Genomic DNA, 23,317 nt, shown 5'->3' with positions numbered 1-23,317 from the left:
CATTGTCCTTCCTTCAGGTGATAATGAAACAGCCGTTTGTGAGCTTGCTCTGGTTGGATGACGGTGGCAGCATCACACCCCAAACACGTCAGGGTGATGCTCTCCCCAGTCTACAACACTCAGGACTAGAAACTAGGGTGAAATGTGTTTGTAATAATTGAAACAAAACTGAAGAGGAAACAAAAGAACGTGGGTTTGGAGGTGCAATTAGAAGAAGATTACATCCTGCCTTTACGCCAGTGCTTGTCAAATAGTGGGGCGGTCCCCATAGGGGGCCATGTGGTGAACTGTCTGGGGGTGGCGACAGAGGCAGGGAGTACTTTCTGTTACTGCAGACCTGCCAACATGTACAAATATACAAAACACATATTCTACATGCAATTGTCTGACTTTCGAACGTGCTTATTTGCTTCTCAGCTCTCCATTTGTTGCATTTTCCTGGTTTCAATTTCGAGTTCAGTCTGTGAAGTACCAAAAAATAGATATGATCAGTTTCTCAATAGTATTTCAAATCAGGGGGCGTGAAAACATTTTGGTCCCTGGGGGCATGACAGAAAATAAATGAGAGCCACTGCTTTAAGCATACATTTCATGTTCTGTGGACAGATCCATTAGGATGAAAAAGAAGAGGGAAATGAAGAACGGTAGCGCCACCTTGTGGCATGTTGGAAGCACAGAAGGCAAAATACGCGCTCCTGTGTATGTACGTACTACAATAACATGGCAATATTTATTCATTATTTTATGACTGAATGATGAAGCTAACTGTACGCATTACCTTTACTATTAGACACTATTTCTGTGTTGCTCGCCTGAGAACATGTTCAACAAAGTGAACAAACAACCAGGGATTGTTTCATGTGAAGAATGTCAAGGGAAGAAGGTACAGGGATTAGACCAATTTAATTCAGAAATGTATCAGTCCAAACAAATGCATACCCCAAAAAGACAACAAATAGGCAACATTTGTACATCATACTTTAAGGCAGCAAGACAATCTCATGCTGATGACATGAATAAATGCATGAAATGGTACAGTATTCATTCTTCTGCTTGACACTACACACGAAACGTGTCGTAAATGAAGTGAAATCGGATAATGTCCCGTGGGACACCACAGCACACTAAGGTGGAGCGGGACAGTGGTTGGGAAAGACGGAATGACAAGCATGCATTTGTTGTCATCTTCAGGGTAACGTTGGAAACAACTCTTGCATTGGATGTGGTTGGTTAAGGTTGAACAAATGGCTTCACAGGGTGGAGACTAGCGTTGGGAGTGCTGACAGGGGCGCGTATCTTCTTGAGTCCGATTGGCTCATCTGGCTGGGCATGTTGCTGAGAGGAATGGCCAGTTGTCCGGCGTGTTCCGATCCTTCGTTGGGATTGATGGCGTAGGGAATCTTGGACGTGACGGCCAGGCTCAGCTTGAAGAAGACGTTGTGAAGAGCCACTCTGTATTCCTTCCGCACCAGGCAGTAGATGACGGGGTTGAAGCAGCTGCTGGTGAAAGCCAAGCAGTTGGCCAGAGGGAAAAAGTAGGTCTGCACCACGTAGAAAGACGGGCTGATGTCGATGATGTCCAGCTGGATGAGAATGCTCCACAGGGTGAGGATGTTGTACGGGAACCAGCAGGCACAGAATGACAGCACCACCACCGCCACCGACTTTGAGATGTCGGCCTTTCGGCGAGAGTTGCTGCCTTTCAGTTTGTGGCGGCAGAGGAAACGCATCAGCAGCAGGTAGGAGAAGATGATGGTGGTGTAAGGCAGCAAAAAGCCAAGCACCACCCGTAAGAGCTGGTTTATCCCCAGCCAGGCGGTACCGTCTGGGAAACGGAGAAGGCATGCAGTATCGTTGCCGGTACCCACGCGGCTCAGAGCCGCAAACACACCTCGTGGTGCTGCGGCGATGAGGGCTGCGGCCCAGATGAAGGCCGTGACCACTGGGGAGGTGCATGACCTTCTGCACACGGATGCACTGGGCTGGAGTGCAGTGGCCACATAGCAGTAGCGGGTCAAGCTCATGGCGGTGAGGAAAAAGCAACTGGCAAACACGTTGAGGCCAGTGAGCAAGGATACAGCCTTGCACGCCGCCACGCCGAAAGGCCAGCTGTAGTCCATCGCAATGTCCACGGCCCAAAAGGGCAAAGCTAGCGAGAAGAGCAGGTGGGCCAGAGCCAGGTTGAAGACAAAGAAATTGATGTTGCCGGTGGTGATGGTGCGAGTGGAGTACAGCAGGAACAACACCAACAGGTTGCCCACCACTCCGGCTGCTGCCACCACAAAGTACACCACTGAGATCAGGCTTCTCAACCAGGGGGACCCATCACCCACAAGCTCCAGCCCGGTGTACGAGCTGATGTTGTGCAGCAGCAGGTGGGAGGTGTTGCAGGACGGATCGTGGCTGCAAACATTTAGGATGTGTCGGAAGAGCTCCAGTCTCTTATAGTCACTGTTGGACATTTCAGGTCCTTGTTCCAGGTCCGCGGTGTCTGAGACGGATTAAAGATGAAAGTTCAGAGCGGCTGCCAAAGAGATGACAATCATCAGTCCTTGGAAGGAAAAGAGGAAATCATTATTGCATAATAGGCAGTGCAGTTTATGAGTAAATAAGTGGATTAGCCTTGTCAGATAAACAAATTACACCCAAGTGTCAGATGCAGAGTTGGATAATCCCATTTCATCTTGAAAGACGACTGCTTCTCTGGTGATCTGTCGTGCGGTAATACCCATCCCAGTTAACTGACACCCACAAGACCATGTACTTGAACACATCATTGTCATATTTAATAGAATTTTAGCTCTCGACAAGAAGAAAAAACCTAGCTATGTCATACGTCTGAAAGACACAAGAATCTTTCTTATCACACAAACGTAAACGCTTTAGTAAAATAAACTTATTTAAATGCAAATGTGTGCAAAACAATCACTGAAAATTAAAATGCAACACACACTCAAGGGAAGAGAACAAACCATCAGTTAGTGCTGACACTTGGACAAGGGGTCAGATGAAATAAACACTGCTTCTATTCCTTTTCAGGCATGTTGAATGGCGCAAACGTGTGATGTCCCTGAATGTAACTTGGTAAGCATGACTGAAACACAACCATTACCATAGCTTATGTCCAATAAGAGCTTTATGGGAATATTCTGCCTTTACAAAAACAATGCTAAATTTGACTGAAATCTTCACAAACTTTGTGTTTATTCCAAGAGTTGTATGCATGCATGAAAACAAAAACTTACCAAAGGATCCAAACTGTATTTTCCACAAGTCTTTTTTTGCAAGCAATCAGCTCCTGCAGCTCGTGAAGTCAAGTTATCTTTGAGGCAGTCGACGACAACAACCACCACCTACAATGAGATTATCACCATCCCAGAGTTGGCGCTCCACCCCATCCTCTTCCTCGCTGGAAATAGCCCCAATATGACATGACTAACCCACTGTAAACAACTGAGACTATGATAGAATGATGGGGAAACCTGGAGTGTTCCTGTTTAAACATGACATATGATGTGCAATTACAAGTGTTTGGAAAAGGTTGGGATTGGTTTATTCTTTCATAAATGCACTTATTCTTAAATAAACCTTCTCTTTTGCCATACATCAAAGAACAGATCTGAAAATAACAGGCTACTTTTCGTCTATCTTAGACTCAGTTAAAAAGTTTATGGAACAAGAAAAGGCAATCAATCTTCTGTTATTTTCTATTTATATCAGGACAAGATGGGGCAGCTGGAAGAGGTCATCATAATGAGTGGTTGATAGTGGAAAGAACATCAGCAGTGAATGACCAAATGAGATTAGGCGGCAATGGGCGGAAGAAGGTGACAAATGCTGCTTTGTCAAAATCCAAAGTCACCCCCATAAACTAAGTCTGCTCTCCAAGCCTGGCTTTGTTTGTTTGTTTGTTTTTAACTATAATATCACCTTAAGTCCCTTAATTGTACATGGCACAGATTTGTTTTGATTATATAATATACTAGATCAAATCCAGCACACCCACTTTAGATTGGATTAATGGTGTCCTGTAATCAGGCACACTCAAGTGTCATATTGGGAAAATAATAATGATTTAGTTTTTGTGTTTCAACCTTCCTATTTGAACCTGCACACTTGTATCCATGTAGCTGGGTGAATACTTGCATGGGAGGATCTCTGGCGCCTCCGTGAGGATGATATTCGACCGCAGGCTGACAGAAGGTGGCCGTGACATGCTAGTGAAGTATAAAGCACAGTGTGGGGGGTATTAGCGTCATAAATATCACATTTGCTTGCAACACACAAATTAACTGTTGGCGTGTCGAGTTGGGGATTACTTACTTGGAGTGAAGGGCCGTGCAAATGAGTGTGGCAGGATGGATATCAGCTGCCAATGAGCCGACATGGCAACACGTGGCTGCATGGAACACTTCCTGAAGCATGATATGTTATTTCGTGTTTTCTGTTGCCAGATGTGCCTATCAACATAACAGAGCAAACACTTGAAATTCAGATTTTCTTTTGGACTTTTGGATTATTTAGGACTAATCCTAAATAATATATCAGCGTTATTATGGATTTATTTTCCATGCAGCATCTTCGTGCCAACTAAATAAGTATTTCATCCATAATGTTTTTTCTGCTCAATAACTCACGTTGTTGTTAGCTAGGTTAGCAACATGGAAAGCCTTAATAAACTTTAAATTCGGCTACAACAGGTAGTTGCTGGTACATTTCCCCTAACTAAAATGTTATAATTAAGACCAAATACCTCGAAGCTACCTGCAATAATGGTGTGGAACTTAACACCGGTAATAAGAGAACTCCACCGTCATTCCCTGCTAGCAGGTGAGTGGGCAGTCGAAAGCAATCAACAACAGAGGAGCTCATTAAGACTCAACCAGTTGATCGTGATCGCGTATCACAGCACGACGTTGTGTGAAACCAATGTAACGGTTCATAATACATTTCTTGTATTTATAGGACTTTTAACGCTATTCTATGTTATATAATAAAGTACACATTAAAGCTTTCAATCAAATGCATTGTGGAAATGTCAGCATGTATTTTAATGTCTAGTTAGGCTAGTTATAATGCTAATAAACACAGAATCCGAATATAATAATAATGATAATATAAAAGTTGTCTTTCTTAGGAGAATATTGGATATACCATTTAATGTATGTGTGCAACTATTAGCGTGCACTTGAGGTCGTCGATACAGTACTGCCAACGTGGTATCGATCTGATATCAGGTAAATACAGAGTCAGCTGATACCAAGATTGTTTACTTGACATTTTAAAGTACAAGAACCGTTTTGTGTATTTTTCTCTGTAATTAATTGATCATGATCAGAACAAGGATACAGACATAAAACACATCTTTGTCAAACATATATTTGAACTATTTAATGTAAATATAACACAAGTTATATTACATGATAAAAAATAACATTAATCGGTTTTACTAAAACTTAAACTGAACGACAATAAATAGCTCAAACTATGTCTTGGCTCTCATTCAAATTTCATGTCACTAAGGCGATATAAAATATAGATATGCAAGTGGAGCAAAGTAACAAAAGCAGAAGAATAATAAGCATACATAAAATACATATCCTAAAAAAAACACATATCGAAGACAACTGCAGACGATAACGCCATCACGGTAGTATCGACGCCATCGCCATATGGATCGACCCACCCCCCTCGAACGTGCTGTCGCTTTAAAAGACAACGGTCACAAGCCATCGATGAGTTTGTTTCGCCTTTCGTGACCTTCTTAAGCAGTCTCTCGGGGTCCTGAACAAGTTTGGCAGTTTATTTAAAAGTGGAATGACAAAGTCCTCCAGCGGGGAGATCCTATTGCAGCCAAAAGGAGCTCGGTGCGCACTCCTCCACTCAGCCGTCCATCCAAGTGCAGGCGGAAAGGCGGAGATGCCCCCTATTAACGTTAATAACGTTATCTCTCGCGTCACTCGCGTCCAGAAACGAGACGTCGCCTGCTGCGGTGCTACTGGATATGCTGGTCTTCTTGTTCCGGGTTTTCCTGTCCCCGAAGCTGGACTGTGACTGAATGCCATCCACTGCAAGACTAGATCGGGCAAGGACACGCCATTGTGTGTTTTGTGAAGAAGTGATGGGATCTCTCCACCAGCGACCTCCGAGGTAAGTGGCACCCAAAAAAGGAATAGTGTCGAACTTGCAATGTGAATGAATGAGTAGTTTGTTGTGACTTTGGTGTCCTGGGACACCAAACATCAACACTTCCTCGCCCGTCTTTCCTCCAGCTGTCACCGCATGCAAACTTGCGGGGCTAAGCGGGCAGGCAATAACAGACAACAAGGCTGCCATTGTAGCGGATCAGCGGTGGATTAACGGAATTCCTTTTCCCCCCCTGCACTGTCTCAATGGCACCCCCCCACCTACCGGTCTCTCTTTCTCTGTCTCTCTGTCCATTCTCCCTGCAGCTCTTTAAACATCTTGATGAAACCTCTGGCGAGCGAAGCACCTCAAAGTCAAACCGAGCAAGAGTGAAAGGCGGATGTCCACAATCTGTTAAGGAAATGTGTCCCGGTTGTTGTTTCCAGGGCTTGTGGGCCCTTAAGTGGGGATTAAGTGGACAGGGAGGGCATGGAAATATGTCCCCATGGCTTCAAAACAAAGACTTTTATATTTGAGAAGCTAGTTTAAAACTTAAAATGAAAAATGGCTGGCCTGCTTTAGGGGTCTCAAACCTCCGGGATGTGGGCTGGTATCGGTACATCAGTCCAATTTGATCCATTTTGGAAATAATGTGCTTTCCTTCATTTCATTCAATTTATTTATTTTACTGATGTCACCTTGGAGGCAAAGTTGGCCAGTGTGTGACAGACACACACACACACACACACACACCAGTTGCTGGCCATCAGGGCGGTGGTGCCAACCGCCCTGGATGGTGAGGCTCGCTGGAGGAAGTGTCGGCCATAACGACAGCGCCACACCAGTCCTTGACTAAACTGACTGCGTTTGTTTGCAATGCAGCTCGGTAGTTAAAATAGTTTTGAAAAATCACCGTTATTAAGAAATTTGATTGCATCTCAGTATGCGTCAGGATTTAAATGTTTTTTTCTTTATCTTTTTTATAAAGTCCTATAACGGGGAGACAAAAAGCAACTCAAGCAGCTACTGCTGTATCTGTCTGTTGTTCTGTCACTTTGGATTAAAGTTAAATGGAGCTATAATAATACCATCATAATGATTATTGCCAACCTATGCTTGTGCATAGCAATATTGTACTGAGCAGCCAGGGCAGAGACGTGTTTGGCTACTGCACTGCCAAAGAAAGTAATGTTGTCATCGTTCTGTCATTTTGGATCAAAGTTATTATTAGATCAATTTTTAGTTTAATTACCTCCAAAAGTGCAGATTTGTTATCTTCTTTCTGGAACTCCAATATGTTTTTTTCTGTAGTGATTTCCTTTGATATTGTGCTTGTCTTTGTTTTATACGTCACAACATGAAATAGCATTAGATGAGGGTCTGGAGCGGTCCCGGGGATCAAAAAGCTTGGCGACCACTGTGCTCGAGGATCACACTGAGGTGATGGCATGGTTCTGTGTTTCTCGAGGATCACACTGAGGTGATGGCATGGTTCTGTGTTCCTCTGAGTACTCGTGACTTTCAGGTTGTATGCAGGACAGACGCTCAGATACTCGTCTTAATTCTCTCGACCAAAAAAACCCAAATCACCACTTGCTAACTCCCGCCCTCCGCTTTCATACTCGAGCACATCCTTGCACTCCCCCCACCCCGCCGTATGTGGCCAACCAACATGTGGGGAGGTAATCCCAGCTATTAGGGTAATCTCCTCAGCATGACGATCAATAGAGGAGGGTGTGCGCCATCTCACCAGACAAGAGAGGCACAGGGCGGGATGGACAGTGGGGTGGATTGAGAGAGGAGGGGGGTAAAATTTGGGCTAAAGAAAAATGATTTAATCATGGAGATTGGGTCAGGGGGAGGCTGGGGGTCTGGACAGGCCGTGGTGGGATGGGGGGAGGGGTGCAGACTGAGCAGGCAAGAAGATGTGAGGGATGTGCTGTCCATGGCTGAAACATTGTTTACTAGTCTCAAATGTAAACGTGCACAGCTAAGGGCCACGAGAGGCAAAACTGGTATCAAACCTGCAGCAGGGGGCTGCATTACGTCAAATTGAAGGATGCAGAGGTCCACTTTGATACATTTTATACATTTAAGAAGCTAAAAGCAATCCAATGCAGCTCTATATATGTTTAGCTATCTGAACAAAACATCCACATCTTAGCTTTGTGTTATTAGTCAATATGCAGAACAAACAAAAACAAACAAAAATGGCCCATGTGCCGTAATTTGGACACCACTGTCCGAAGTAGAGGCACAATAACACAGTGGAACAAATCGCAATCCATTTTGGGGCTCTATTTGCTCTTATTGATGCATGTATCACATGGCTGACCATGTGGCTAATTAGCATAATTTGTATTGCTCCATTTAGATGCTTCTTTATCGTGATAACAACTCATTTTAATTCCAGCCGTGTTCTACTGAGCAGCCTGGATGGGCACCGACTGAACACGTGGCTAATTTGCATACTTTGTGTTCCCTCAGTCGGTGTCTTTTTTATCACGTATTGTTGACAGTGCAAAATTATAATGAGCAGCCAGTACAGAGACATCTGTAATGTTACAGCTACTATGTCAAAAAACAAAAGCAAAGGACACGTTTAGATTTCATTCTTTTGTTGCTAACTGAGCTAAAGTTAGCACAGGAATTGCTGAAGTATTGTTTTTGTGCAACTTTGTCCGCTAAAGCTCTGGGCGGTTGCCAAATTGGACGACCTTGTAAGGCTGGGGTGTCCAGACTTATAGGAAAATTGAAGGATGTGCACATTGGAATTCATGAAACACGCGGAAATATCACACTTACATGACCTGCTCAGTTGTTTGATTGACAGGACATCCGTCAAATAGGTTATTATGTAAGACTCACAGGTAGTCAGCCATTTTGGGAGGATATGGGTCATGTTTTTTTGCGTATTATTGTCATGGACACCCGCGTCTTAATATTAAATAGCAGTAGTGCTAGTAGTAGTTTCTCTTTGTTAAACATTGGTTGTTTGGGCAACATTACTAATTGAGATTAATCACAGTGATCCCTAATAGGTTGTTTTTACTACAAAGCTGCAAGCGCCGACCGCCACCGGTGTCCAGATGGAGCATATCAGGGATGAGTAAGGCGTTTCACAGATCCCTTCTGTTTAACCCCGTTGAGACCGAGACGAGATTGGATGGGTGCAAGGGAGTCGGGTTACTATAGCACCATTCTGCTGCGCAAGACGCAGCGTAAAAGATGCAATAACCCCGACGGGAAACCTAATCCAAACACTGCTGCCAGCTGTCAGTCTCCCTCTTCTTGGCTGCCGCTCGCTGCAGGGCAAAATGGCTCAAGCACGTATCGCCTTACCACCCCTCCCTAATCGTTACCTTGATCACGGCCTGCGAGGAGGACATTTTTACACATGTTATCGTCCAACGCTGCAATTCGGCTACGCCACTTAGGAAGAACTGTTGGCAAGAGTCCAAACAACTCAGGTGTTGATTGGATACTCGCAGAATAATGCAAAAATGTTCATAACAATGCAATGAAGGACAGTTTTTTAGCATACCGTTGTTAAGCACTGCCAGTGTTTTCATTGGATTTCAGCATAGATATTTCAGCGTGGTGATGAAGGTGTGCAGAACTATTATTAGGCAGCTACTTTTCCTCAGACAAAATGGGCCAAAAAAGACATTTAACTTAAAAAGTAAAAGAAACAATTGAAAAATAGATGTTATTAGGTTATTGTTTTCACTGTAACAGATAAATACTACACAATTTTTTTTTCATTCATTTGAATAATAATTGCAAACGTGCTACATACCAATTCATTTGAGTTTTTTAAAAAACATTTTTTTGCTTATATTCATTCATTCATTAATTTTCTACTGCTTATCCTCACAAGGGTTGCGGGGGGTGCTGGAGCCTATCCCAGCTGTCTTTGGGCGAGAGGCGGGGTACACCCTGGACTGGTGGCCAGCCAATCACAGGGCACATATAGACAAACAACCATTCACACTCACATTCATACCTATGGACAATTTGGAGTTGCTTATATGTTTTACAGTAAACCTCGGATATATCGGAAATTCGCTCACAACGGACAGATAAAAAAGAACCGATTTTTCTGTAATGCATTTCCAATAAAAATTCATCGCATATATCGGATTTTTTATAACGGATTTCGCCTATTTCGGACAAAATCTCCAGTCCCGTTCCAATGCATTTCCATTAAATTTCCCTGGCATATATCGGATGGCCGCATCGTTATGCTAATCTTGTTGATGTCACTGGCTATTGTCTTTCTCCTGGCTCCAGATTTAGGACAAATATAAAAGTGAGTGACGTCAATAATACTAGCACAGCAGTGAATGAGATCTTAACCTCACTATTGGAAATAACGTAGGCCTGACGGGCGTAACAGGGCCTAGCTTAATTAACAATTTGTTATGCTCAGAGTCCAATAAAGTTCAATTCTCATTACCTTACGTCTCTTTTCATTGCCCAGTCCAGGTACATTGGAAACATAGTCAAGGAAGTGCCTTTTTATAACGGATAAAATCCGATTTACGCATATACCGGATATAAATCCGATATATGCGTAAAACGGACATTTTCCGGTATACGCATATAACGGATTTTGCTTATATCGGACAAAACCAGTGGGAACAATTGAATCCGATATATCCGAGGTTTACTGTATATATATATATATTTTTTTAAAAGTCACATCGAGCATGTTGGCCACACAGACCTGGGTTCGAATCTCCGCTTGGGCATCTCTGTGTGGAGTTTGAATGAGGTTAATTCAACAATTCTAGACTAAGATAAAAAAACCCAGAGGGTCCCATAGAGGGTCACTTTGCTTGTGTTTCAATTTATGACTATGTGTTATCTGCTCTAAGTCACGTCGGAAGGCTGACAAATTGGTGCTTTCATGATGTGGAAGTGGGGAGGTTCATGGCTGGTGAGGTTCATGTCTGGGGAGGCACTGGCGTGTTTTTAACTGTCCATTCTTGGCCACAACTCAATGTTAATGAGTACAAGAAGAAAAGAAGAGATGTGCCATCCTGGTCCAGGATTTGCTCTATTTGCTGTGAAAGTCAGTCAGCCACTTTGCCTCACTGAAGAAAGGTGGCAGTGACAAGCACCTTCACAGTGAGCCAGACGACTGCGCGACTCGCCTTGTGACATTTCAGGTTAGTGTCCAAGTAGCAGGAATAATAACGGCACACTTCCATTAAAGACACGGTGTGGAATGTTTCCAACCAATAGGAACTCTCCAATGATCGGCTCGGCTTACCCATCAAAGGTTTCAGTCCTGTATTTGATCAGGAAATGTGCAAATGTAGCTATTTTTACCCAAGAAAATGTTAACGATTGGAATCACAAGTCACTGGACAAATCTGTTTCTGGATGCCAGCTGATTTCCTCACATCCTCATCTAGCGAAGAGATCAGACAGCCGTCAGCGCCACCATTTGTCCCCATCTCCTTCCCGCTTTGCCCAACCCATCCGCCGGGTTACACAACATACACAGGGATTACTCTTCATAGTATTAGACGAGGCGCTTCGTGAGCGCGGCCTTTTATCATGAAATAAAAGAGCACAAAGAGGACGTGAGCAAGGCTGGCGACTTCATAGCGCCGTGGCAGCACCAAAGATGGCCACGTTTACGTACACAATCTTTGGAAAAGTCCTTCACCAATGAACCTTTTCTGCTGTGGTCCCCCCCACTCTCTTTTCATTGGCCGGTGTGGGAGACACTGGAGTATAATCTGCAGGCATTAACTTGCTCTCTAAAAAAAGCACTCTCAACAGGGATTAGATTATCGTGTGGCAAGGTCAGCGCCGACTCGCTGCGACTCTTTCACTCTGCGGCGCTCTCTCGCTATGCCGCTCACGGTCTTTCACCTTGTGTCCGCTCTGGCTGCAGTTTCCCCCATGGACAGATGTATACTTCAACATGGGGGGCTGCTTTAGCCCCACAAACACATGACATGTTAGGACAGATTAAATACACCAAATGTTGCAGGACAACAGGAATCCAAAGTGGCCAAAGGAATGCTGATATTCTGTACGGATGTGGCATTACTGGAAAAGTGGCATTTTTGGAATGTGGAAAACTGTTAGCCTGCATGTTTTCCTGCTGGAATGGCTTGAATGGTTGGAGAAATGTGGGAAAATGGCATTTATTTCAATTTTGGGGTTGGAAGATGAGAAATTCCAGGAAAACTGGGAATGTTTTGGTGTTGGAATGATTTGAAGCGGTTGAGGAAAGTGGAAGTAGTAAGAGCTCTCATGATCAAGGAAAACTGTCCAGTCATTTTCATCGGAAATATTGTTGTGGAAAATGTGGAATTATGGAAAATGGTTTGGAATGTGTCAATGGATAACCATTTGGTCTGGAATGAGGTGAATAATTTGATGTTGGTATGCTTTGAATCGGTTTAGTTGAGTCGTGGGTGTAGTTGAGCGTAAAAAAAAAAAAAACGGATCAAGAATGCAGAAATCCCTCGTTTACCCCGGTTAACTGGTTCCGACTGTGATAAGTGAATTTCCGCCAAGTAAGATTCCTTTTTTGTAAAAAAAATAAAAAAAATATAGTTATGGCATAACTGCAAATCTGCTGCAAAATAGTTTTCCATCCATCCATCACTTTTCTATCGCGCTCAGTTTTGCCAGTCATTTTGCCAGCAATAGTGCGGGACTCTGGGCAAAAAGCAGGGACTACCGGGTGCTATATCTGCTGCTTGAGCGGATTAGTCATTGCGAGGGTTGACGATACACATGCTAATGTTAGCTTACCCTTGCTTTGCCCTAGCTCTGGTCTCCCTGACCCTCCACCCTCCTGTCTCCACTTTGATGCCGTCTCCGCTTGGACAAAAGTTATGAAAATAAACCAAAGCGTGACCGTAAAACCGAGGCACGTTCCCCAAGCGTGATTCTGATGTACCGTTTGACGCCGATGAAGCTTGATAATGCCACTTGCCGAAACACAACAAGTGTTTTGCTCAGCCGAGACAATACCGACAGCTTACCGACAGTGGCAAATGTTTCTCGGATTTGTGGAAGCTCGGGAGGGATTACTTGAAGATGAACGAAAGGGGTGGGATGGGGCAAAATATCCCAAAAAATACAATCCCTCTTTATATATCATTATTATTTACACAACATTTCGCCTCAAAACAGCGTTTTGTTCCATGCTCCCGTTTGATGAAAACAGACAGGATTATGATCGGGGGGGTGGGGGGAAACAGTTAGCGATGCGAGGTGCGGCTTAGCGAGCGAGCTTTGAACACAAGCATAAGGACGGTCACATGCTATATCGCCAGTCAGCGGTGGCCTGGCATGGGCCTGCTGCTGGTGGCTGGGACTATTTGGACGACTTCAGCTCACGCACTCACACAACACACACGTGCACGTGCACGTGCACATTATTGTTAAAATGGCCAATAGTCTACCTGTTTACAACTCAAGTCTATAAATAGGGATTTTGGATGGATGCTTTGGAGAATTAATTCAGGTGCTATTTTTAAGTCCCTGGCAGGAAATTACACCCACGGTTTTGGTGCATTCACGGCTCACCGGCAGTGGCTATTTTCATGCAAGAACACAAACACACACACACACAGAGACATCAGAGCGCACTAACCATAGGGAGTTTGTGCTGAGCTGGTTGGGACGTCAGGATGAATCAATGCGGGGACAGCTGAGTGGACATGCCTATTCATCTGCCAAAGAAAAGAGATGAGAAAAGGGGAGCGAGGGATTCTAAAAGATATGAGCTCAAGCCCCCCTGGAGCAACACGCTTGCACATTACTTTGCAGAGCGGGAGAGGTGAAAAGGACAAATATACGTGTTTGATGCATGCACGGCGTACTGTAGATGTCGCAGATGCCGAGCATGTAGGTTGCGTTGACAAAAGACCCGCCCCAGACTGACGATGGCCTGCTTATTCCCATCTGTTGACTTCATCCCCATTGTGTTAACCCATTGCTTTAACCTTAACCCCCTAATTGCCACCCTCCAGTTCTCTCGTGCACATCCTCCACACCCCCTCCCCCCGGAGACAGTGTGCCACATTAGCCATACGCTAATCTGATGGCGTCTGCTTTAGAAAACACCTGCCATGCAGACGACGACGAGGTTCACCCCCCGTTAGTTTTTTATGCCGTAGCTTACTGACACTCCGGCTATCAATCACTTCAACACACTCACAGTTCCGAACCATTCATTAGTCAACTACGCCGGTATTAATCCCCATGAGTGCGACTGACTTGAAATTTCTCACACGCAAAACCTGTTACTTACTTAGCAACTAACTTTGAGGACATCTGTATTACACGCATACTAGCATATCTCGCAACGCAAGTCATTAGAACTCACATTTGTTTGTGAAAACTAACTCTTCTACCCCGGAACCGCTTGACCCAAAGGAGTCAAAAGACACACAACTACTGCCCTGCCTGTGGCGTTATTATTTTCCGACAAATACGCCACCCTGTGGCGCCGTTATTAATCCCCACATCTTCAATTGACTTGAAATTTGTCACTCAGCTCTCCAAAACACCCACGGTAACTTTAGGGCAATTCCGCCGACTCACCGCCATATTTGGGACACACCTCTGAAGAACATGAACTTACCAACCGTCCATAAGTCATGAACCGTTCTAATAATTATGACACAAGAGTTGTCCTCCTCCATTCCAGTATAATACACCCAACCTCCGTGGGACGGATATCTGCACACAAGCTCAAAAACCTCAAGCTTTTTTCCGTTCCTTTATCTGTTCTTCTCGCCCAAGTCGAGGCGCCGCTGACGTGCAGGCCTCTTTTGCTTTTTAACAATGACCCTCTCAACCCCCCTCAATGAGGGCTGGGGGGGGGGGGGCAGACGTTGAGTCGATGTGACAGTTCTGGTGCGGCCGACACAATAGCAGGTTTTACTTTTTTACTGCCCGGCCAGAGGAGGTTCTTCCCGGTCACATGTCCCGACCCCATCAAGACTTTGGGAGCATTGTGCCGCAGAGCACAAGCACACGTCTCAGTAGCACTTAAACCCCGTGGAGTCATCATTTTCCTCACACTGAGCCGCCGTTATTTCCACTGTTGTTTAAACACGGGTGGAGACGATGCTAGGAGACGCCACCAATAACGAATGAACCTATGAAACAGCAATGTCGGAACATTTACCGCCCATAGACCCTCCTTCCGTCAGCACTTAGCCCCATCTCTGAGCGCCACTTTTATTGCAACAAAGTTGGGTTGTAATGGATTATTGATCACGAATCAGAGTGTGCAGACCCCCGAGGGCCCATCCTGGTTTGGCCAGGAATGAATGCAACCCTTCATGCTTCACCTCACACGCTCAATTTGGACACACAGGCCTGACCCTCTCCTAACACATGCAGACAGGGGAGGAGACAAAGGTTACACTGGTTACACTGGTTTCACTGGTTACGCTGGAGACTTGTCCCTAATGGATTATTGGTGCCGGAGTGGAGCTTCTTCCCCCCATACTGTAGTGACCCAAACCAGCTTGGATTGATGTGAATGAGGGAAATGCTTTGGTTGTGTTGAACATCAACCGAGGAGACAAAGACATGTGGTGAAGCCAATGGAAGAGTCCATTGTATTGGTACGTCATAATCACATGATCAAGTCTTTGTCTGTTTACGACACCGGCATGGCCAAGTGGTCTCAAACAGGACAGAAGAAGGTTTTCCAGCCTGATGTGTTCTTTTGAGATGTGGGAGGAAGTACCCGTAGAAAACCCACGCATGCATACGAGCGAGATACGTATGTCCCAAAGTTAATCCTGTTTTGTTCCATTTCCAGATTCTCTTGACCAGCGAGGATGCCGCCCCGCCAAATACCAGGATGACACAAAAGCGGTGATGCTTCCCATATTTTTGTACAACCTCCAAAGTTTGTGAACCCTGTGAAAGAAGTCAGCGACCACTCAGCAGTGCTCGAGAAGAAGCGATGGAGACCAAAGGGAGGGAGCAGGCTCCCTCAAGACACCCGGCAAAGGCAGAGATGGAGGAAGACGGGAGCTGCGGCCACACCTGCGGCGTGTGCGGCCGCAGCTTCCCCCTTCTCAGCTCCTTGTCCCAGCACATGAGGAGGCACACCCGGGAGAAGCCGTACAAATGTCCGTACTGCGACCACCGCACGGCCCAGAAAGGCAGCCTGAAGGCGCACATTCGGAGCCACAAACTGGGCCTGTTCAGCCAGAACCTCAGGGACAGGGACACAGTCCAGGGGGGGGTGGACGCTGTCGACACCCCCGACACCCCCGAGGACATATCCGGCAAAGATCACAACGCCAACGGGAAGGTGAAGAAGAAAGCCAGCAAGAAGAAAGCCAAAGGTGAGGATTCCGCGGTCGAGGTTGAGGATGGCGACGAGTGGGACGGAGCCGGGCCCTTCGTCTGCGGCGTCTGCGGCCAAGTCTTCCCTCAGGTGCCGCTGCTCAAGTCGCACATGAAGCGCCACCGCAGCGCCCAGGACCACGGCTGCCGGATTTGCGGGCGCCGCTTCCGCCAGGCGTGGTTCCTCCAGAGCCACATGCGCATTCACCGGGTCAAAGCCCAGCTGTGGGGCGGCAAGGGTCAGGAGCCGCCCGCCACCATTAACGGTGTCCCCCAGGAGGCCGAAGCACTGACCAACGACGAGTGCCTCTACCAACTTTGCGCCGGATGCGGTAACTTCTTCACTGACGGCAAGACCTTGAGGATACACGCGAGGCTACACAAGCTCACCCACAGCCGCCACGTGGTGCAGGACCCGGACGCCTCTCCGCCGAATGTTACTCAGAACCAGTTCTTGGAAGGCCTGAACCTCACTCGTGTTGGAGGTCAGGAAGAGGACAAAGGTCAAGCACGACGGATTCCAGAGCTGGATCCCGTTTGTAGCTACCAGGCTTGGCAGTTGGCCACCAGGGGGCGACTGGCGGAGGCCACGGAGAAATGTCTCGGCTGGGAGGAGCGCCTCGCCGATGCCGAGGTGGCGTTTGACACGGACAAGGGTGAGTATGTCCCCATCAAGCAGGACAAGAAGAGGAAGCAAATGGACGCCTCAGGTCCCGGTGGGAAGAAGAAGAAAGGCGACGCCGGCCAGGATCAGGCAGCAAAGAGCCTGGCTCACGTTAAGGCCGCCACCGCCGACAAGAGGATGTGTCACAAAGACCGAATCCTGCTCAATGGACTTGGTCACGCGTTCTATGAGGCGCTGCAAAACAGAAAGGTCAAAGAGGATGGCGTCTCACCCAAAAACACCAATAAGGACCAGGAAGGTAGGACCTTCCGGCCACAGGACACGTCGTCATTTTTGCTAGCATGAAACATCAATTAGAACCATGCAGCACTCCTATGCTAACAGCTTTAACCTAGCACCATTTTGCATTGTGTGGCTAGGGAGACATCTTGTGGCGAAACAGTGCAATTACAATTACAATAAGTGTGTGCTTATTATTGTCATCATGCATCAACATGGACCAAAATAGACTATGAAAAAACTTTTAAGCTAAATCACATAGTTTTCTACATTCATTTTGAAAGTTATTTTATAGTGAAATAATATCTAATAATCTTATCTTAATATCTCTAATAATGTAAGTACTTGAAACGTTCAGCCTCTCTATCCTCTCGCCCACAGATAACGAGCCTTTCTTGTGCGAGCACTGTGACTTCCACACCGCCGACGCCTCGCTACTCAGGTCTCACGTGCACGTGCAACATCAGGACGGCAAACAGAGCTCGCACCCGGACAACCAAAGTGTCTCCAAGGCTTCACGGTACATGGACTACCTCAGGAAAAGGAGCGCCTTGCTTTGTCAGCCATATTGGAACCCGTACCCCGGACCGCCCGGCTTGGCTCTGGCGGAGTTGAACATTAAAACAGAGAAGGGCAATGATGGCGACGCTGAAGGGCAAGGAAGCCAATCGCAATCGGACGGTCTTCTTAACTTGTCTTCATTGGATGGAAATAAAGGGCGAGTGTCTTGTGCCGTTAAGAAGGAAGGCCTGGTGAGACATCAGTGTCCATACTGCTCCCATACCACCTGCTACCCGGAGGTGCTGTGGATCCACCAGCGGGTGTCCCACAGGGTGGGCACCGGCAGCTCCGTGGCCCCAAAGTGGGCCCCGTGCGCTCACAATCTTAAGAGTCCAAAGACGGGCGCTTCCCAGTGGAGGCGCACGGGACCCCCGCCGTTCCTGGAAGGGAAAGACTGTCCGGCATTGCCTGCTCCCAGGAGTCAGCGCACGCAACCACCAGGTGGCGCCGCCAAAGGCACCGGCAGCAACAAGCCAGAGATCGCCGTCAAGAGCCAATCAGGTGCCAAGCCCAAGCCCCAGTCGAAGGACTCCAGATCGAGAGCACCTGACAGGAAGTCTGGTGAGCAAAAGCGGGCGGCCGAGGGGGCCGGCAAAGCCCCCAGCACCCGAGCCAGCTCGTCCACCAAGAGCGCCTCTGGGAGAGCCCCGGCGGAAGGGAACTTCCCAAAAGAAGGTCTCGGCTTCATGTTAGCCCGAAGTCACGGCGGGGCGCCATCCAGCTCACCTGCAGACAGACTCCACCCACAAAGGCGCTCGTGTGACTCCACCCCGCCTCCCAAAGGCGCCGACCTCTGGGCCGCCATGAGCATGTGGGGCCACAGAGCCTACTTTGAACCGCTGCTGTTCGCTCAGGGGAAGCGGGACGCCGCCGCCGCCGCCGCAGTAGACACGCCCCACGACTTTGATGTCTTGAGCCTCTTGAAGAACTACAGCCCTCACGAGCTGGCGGCTCTCTACCAGCACTGGGGCTTCGTGGACCCCAGGCTTGATCCTCAAGGTGAGGGGGCGCCTCCGTCAGATAAATGTACTTAACAGCGCAACCTTTGCATTAACCTCACGACCAACCCGCCATCTTTGCAGCAATGTTGCAGCTCAACGGGACTTATGGAAATGACGTCCATTCCTCCTCTTCGTCCTCCTCCTCCGCTTCCAAACAAGTAGGTGGCGTTCATCGTTTGGTACAACTTTTTATGCTTAGCAAAGTTTAAGTCAACGGGGGCTCTGCACCGCTTTGTTCATCTCCAATATGTTGGATGTGGAATTCTGGGAACGTTCCCAGTGTCAAAAACGTGAAACAGGAGTGTCTGCATTTTTACCTGTTGTGTGTGTGTGTGTGTGTGTGGGGGGGGGTCCTACAGGTGACCAGTCGCTCTACTTCCACCTCAGGGTCTCTCCATAAAGGAACGTGAAAACTCTTCTTCGTCCTTCACGCTGATAAAGTGATGATGAAAGACACAGAGGTGCTTCATTGTGATGCAAACACATATTTTTGTTTTGAAAGTTTGCTAGCAGACATGCTGCAAGGAAATGAGCCGAAATGGGAATGTGAAGCGAGAAATAAGACGAGCCAAAAGCACGTGATTCTATGAGAGTTCTGTCCTTGCATTTGATTGGGCAGGGACACCCATCCGTCATCGTTTGGATTCCTTCTCAGGAGAGAATTCCACCATTTTGATTTGAAAGCATGCCAACATCTTCAACACTTGACGTTCCCGTTTCTCTGCAAACATTTGACTCGTTGCCAAACTGTTCCACTGAAAAAGTCCCCTTCCCTTTTTACTCGTGTGAATATCCGCACCCGTCTCATACATGCTCGCCACGTCCTGATTGATGACCCGCCGGCTCCAAAGACTCATTACTGTTCACCTCATTCCTCACTTTTATGTGTTATTTTTTTTCTAGCGTGTCTTCATACTTTTAGTTTCCATTCCCCATACTGTATTTATGTCCCATAGAGAGAGAAAAATGATGTGTTTGTACCAAAAACAAACAAAAAAAGCCATCAACCTGTGACTATTACCGAGTGTGATGGGTACTGACTTTATTTTGGACCATTTGTACATGATAGTTTTATTTAATGTTTTTCGTTCTGAGTGGAATTGTGACACTCTTTAAGTACTTGATTATTTGTAGTAGGAAACGTTGAATGAAAATTAAACATTGTTCTGCAAATAAGTCAGCTTATCGCATTATTTATTTTTAAAAGTAAAATATTTTTACCACTACTTTGTCTTGATATAAAATAATTCTGGATGCTCCGATTCTAGTAGTATCTTCTTAATTTATTTTTATTTTACTCATTTTTTTAAATGTAATTTTTAATTCATTTCCATTTTTGTAAAAATATTAAAAATACAAAAAAAACTTTTTTTCCTCAGTGGAAACTGTTGGGATGCCCCTACTTTATTTAAGGTGCTGCTTCAATGAGGAATATTATTTTATTAGACTTGTACTTTTACCTGAGTACATTTCCAGCAAAGCACTCAAGTAAAACTGCACTTTATTCCTTGTGTGCAATATTATTGCTTATTTTTATGTTAGCCTATGGATATTCACAATAGAACTCCTGTTGGCTGCAGTTCTTAGTCTCGACCGGCAGATGGCAGCAACGTCAAGCAATTGGTGAGCGGGCGTTTCCAAACAGGCCACAACATTAGGTACACACCCAAGCTAATGAGCTGCTGATGAGGGACAAAAGTGCTTTTATTATTTTTGGATTAACTTCAATAAGGAAAAATAAAGAGTTAAATTATTATAAACGGCCGTCAGGGTGATGCATTCCTCTTACAGTACACCCATGCAAACTCCAAGCACAACAATAAACATAAAAAAGAGCATTATTACCTTAGTAAAGACATCATTTTGTTAAGTATTTTGTTAAGTAGAAGGAACGCCAGTGGAATAAAAGGTTGTGCGGGCCCTAGCAGCAGGAGCGTGTGCATGTCATGTTGCGTTTGTGGTGTCAGGCAGGACTGGGTGCAGTGACAGCATCACTTAGCCGCCCGCCAGACACCAGAGATCATGTTAGCAGCTCCCGGCAGCAAGCGAAGCTTCTTCTGTGGGCGCCGAGAGTAGATCATGTCAGGAAGCAGCGAGGCACTGACATATGTTGCCTGACTGGCAACCACTGAGTGGGGATGCCAGGACTGCTGCTGGCTGAGTGGAGTGGAGTGACAGCTGACTGCTTTTCACTGCTTTGAAAGGCTAGCATGTCCACTTTTAGTCCATCTTGGACAACCGTTGTTTTGTTAGCTTAGCAGTAGAGTAAATATCGGTAAGAAATAAATATTAGACATTTTCTTAGTGACATCAAATAATGTCATTAAACAATCCATGCTACATTCTTTACAGCAGGGGTCTCAAACACGCAGCCCACGGGCCATATGTGGCCCGCAGGACACTAGTTTGAGGCCCCCGTTTTGATATGAAAGTTTAATGTTAGTGCGGCCCGCGCAAGTTTGATATGGATGCTGTATGGTATCATGTACCCAGAAAAAATGATTACGTTTGATTCATGTTCATGTTAAAGGTTAAATAACTGTTAATAGTTATCCTCCCTATCCGTGTGGAAGTGGTAAGTTTTTGGCTATTTAAGGTTAAAGGAAATAACTTGGAGGCTACCGTTTAGGTCGCGAGCTCTAGTTTGCGAGTTAGCATGTGTCTCAAGACCCTGCAGTTGCGCAATATGTTGTAAATAAAAAGAGTATAAATGTGACTATAGTCGTGTTTTGTCATGTCTACAGGGCTCTAATAATGCTTTGTTCATTTTAATCTGAAAAAAATCATTTGTCTACCCACCAACTATATGTGGTTTCTTAAGTTTTTATTATTATTATATTTATTTATTACTGATTGATTTTCTTTATTCTTGATTTGTTTATTTATTTTTCATCTTATTTTGTGCAGAAAAATAAAAAGTAAGATATTTGAGAACAGTGGAATGTTTTATCAGAACTTTTATTGTAGAAAATCGGAACCAAAGCACTGAAAAAGTTTGTATATTTTTCTGTTTTTAATAAATGTGTTTGTTTTTTTTTTGAAAACCTGATGCGGCCCAGCCTTGCTCCAGTGGCCCCCAGGTAAATTGAGTTTGAGACCCCTGCTATACAGCATTATTAATAAATTGACCGAGATCATAAACAGCCAAACATCATAAAAAGTTTATATGAGGTCTAATTATCAACATTTCAATGTCATTTTGTTATGCAACAATTTCATTCACCTCAATTGGGTTACAAATTCAAAACGACTTTGCCCCTTTGGCGGATATCAAAAAGTAACAAAGAAAAAACAACATATTCGTCAAATCTCCTTAATTGGCAGTTAGCTTGATATGCTATCGAACGGCGCCATCCACGTGGCTGCACAATAAAGCCGAGCGGTCGAGTCCCAGCACAAGCAGCAAAGGAATGGCTGACGTCGTTTCAGTCACTGCAGCGCCAGCAAACATCGTGAGCATGCCAACACGCTGAGGAGAAGCTAGATCGGAACCCAGATCGGAAACCGAATCGGTTTCACAACCACGAAAATATTCCATTTCTAAAGAAGGAACAGGGGCGTGACTAGGTTCTGGGGACACGGGGGGGCTTAGCCCCCTGGAGATGCACAGGATATGAATGAATGTAGTAGACATTAGGAAATCCAAAAAACAAATAAGGAACAAGAACCGGGATTGAACTTTCCCGATTTTTGACAGATTTAGTAGAGATACTCAATTGTTTTAATCGTAAATTAATAAATTAATCATCGTGGAATCAGCTCAACTCAGTAACTGCAGTGACATTCCAACCAGGACTATGATATTAGCTACTGGCTAGCTAATTAGCATATGCAGTGGTCCTTTATGGCTTCATTTATTGATATATTTTCTTTTTTTGTAAAATAAGAAATGCGTGGTTCATGGTTGGATCTGCTGGTAACTGTGGCCTGGAGCTAACTAATTGCTACCAGCAGTGATGAATATCTACTTTTTGGACAAACCTTTGTATATCCATTCTTCTACTGCTGCTCTGGTCAATAGTTGGCATTGTGTGCTGCAAAGTAGGTACAGGTACACCTGCAAGGTAGGTACACACGCTGCAACGCTGCAGGGAAAACATGGACCGGATTGTCAGTGATGTGGGCGTAAATCTATACATGGCCAAGTGGAATGGACTTGGGTAATGGCGCAGTGAAGGGGCTCGCTACCTTACACCATGAAATAAAGGGAAATGGACAGATTTATCATTATAAGTTAATCATGCGTAATGTGAATATTTATTTTAATTCCTATTCTTGCCCTATTATATAGAATTATTATTATTATATAAAATTTGAGATTTTTTGGGTAAAAAAAAAAATCAATAAAAAATCTAAAATTATTTAGGGGGGG

At 45.4% G+C, this 23,317-nt stretch overlaps 2 protein-coding genes across 7 annotated transcripts; one reads left to right on the top strand and one right to left on the bottom strand.

Annotated features, from left to right (window-relative positions):
• Positions 1–126: 126 nt before the first annotated feature.
• On the bottom strand, positions 127–7,727 carry LOC131102358 (relaxin-3 receptor 1-like). 5 transcript variants are annotated; one of them, XM_058047960.1, is made up of 5 exons: positions 6,412–7,727; positions 4,324–4,460; positions 4,143–4,217; positions 3,246–3,353; positions 127–2,551 (listed from the first exon to the last, which is right to left on the bottom strand). In XM_058047960.1, the coding sequence occupies exon 5, from the start codon at positions 2,460–2,462 to the stop codon at positions 1,251–1,253; it is 1,212 nt and encodes a 403-aa protein (XP_057903943.1). In that variant the 5' UTR covers positions 2,463–2,551; positions 3,246–3,353; positions 4,143–4,217; positions 4,324–4,460; positions 6,412–7,727; the 3' UTR covers positions 127–1,250. The 5 variants fall into 5 exon arrangements, with proteins under 5 accessions (XP_057903943.1, XP_057903940.1, XP_057903942.1 ...); XM_058047957.1 differs by lacking the exon at positions 6,412–7,727 and adding an exon at positions 4,754–4,915; XM_058047959.1 differs by lacking the exon at positions 6,412–7,727 and adding an exon at positions 4,754–4,915 and having other exon boundaries at positions 127–2,491.
• Positions 5,702–20,125, top strand: LOC131102355 (zinc finger protein 516-like). Of its 2 annotated transcripts, XM_058047953.1 has the most exons (6): positions 5,734–5,867; positions 5,971–6,150; positions 15,944–17,402; positions 17,765–18,943; positions 19,027–19,103; positions 19,305–20,125. In XM_058047953.1, exons 3-6 carry the CDS (start codon positions 16,091–16,093, stop codon positions 19,353–19,355), a joined length of 2,619 nt encoding a protein of 872 aa, XP_057903936.1. In that variant the 5' UTR covers positions 5,734–5,867; positions 5,971–6,150; positions 15,944–16,090; the 3' UTR covers positions 19,356–20,125. The 2 variants fall into 2 exon arrangements, with proteins under 2 accessions (XP_057903935.1, XP_057903936.1); XM_058047952.1 differs by having other exon boundaries at positions 5,702–6,150.
• Positions 20,126–23,317: the final 3,192 nt, after the last annotated feature.

This window comes from Doryrhamphus excisus, chromosome 14, assembly GCF_030265055.1.
Source record: "Doryrhamphus excisus isolate RoL2022-K1 chromosome 14, RoL_Dexc_1.0, whole genome shotgun sequence".
Taxonomy (NCBI): Eukaryota; Metazoa; Chordata; class Actinopteri; order Syngnathiformes; family Syngnathidae; genus Doryrhamphus; species Doryrhamphus excisus.
Note: the sequence above shows the minus strand (reverse complement) of the source record. Positions and strands in the feature narration are given on the sequence as shown.

Coding starts and splice junctions, on each gene's coding strand:
- LOC131102358 (XM_058047960.1), bottom strand. CDS start 2,462: ATGTCCAACAGTGACTATAAGAGACTGGAGCTCTTCCGACACATCCTA.
- LOC131102355 (XM_058047952.1), top strand. CDS start 16,091: ATGGAGACCAAAGGGAGGGAGCAGGCTCCCTCAAGACACCCGGCAAAG. Junction 18,944..19,026: donor CCCCAGGCTTGATCCTCAAG/GTGAGGGGGCGC, acceptor CCATCTTTGCAG/CAATGTTGCAGCTCAACGGG. Junction 19,104..19,304: donor CCTCCTCCGCTTCCAAACAA/GTAGGTGGCGTT, acceptor GGGGTCCTACAG/GTGACCAGTCGCTCTACTTC.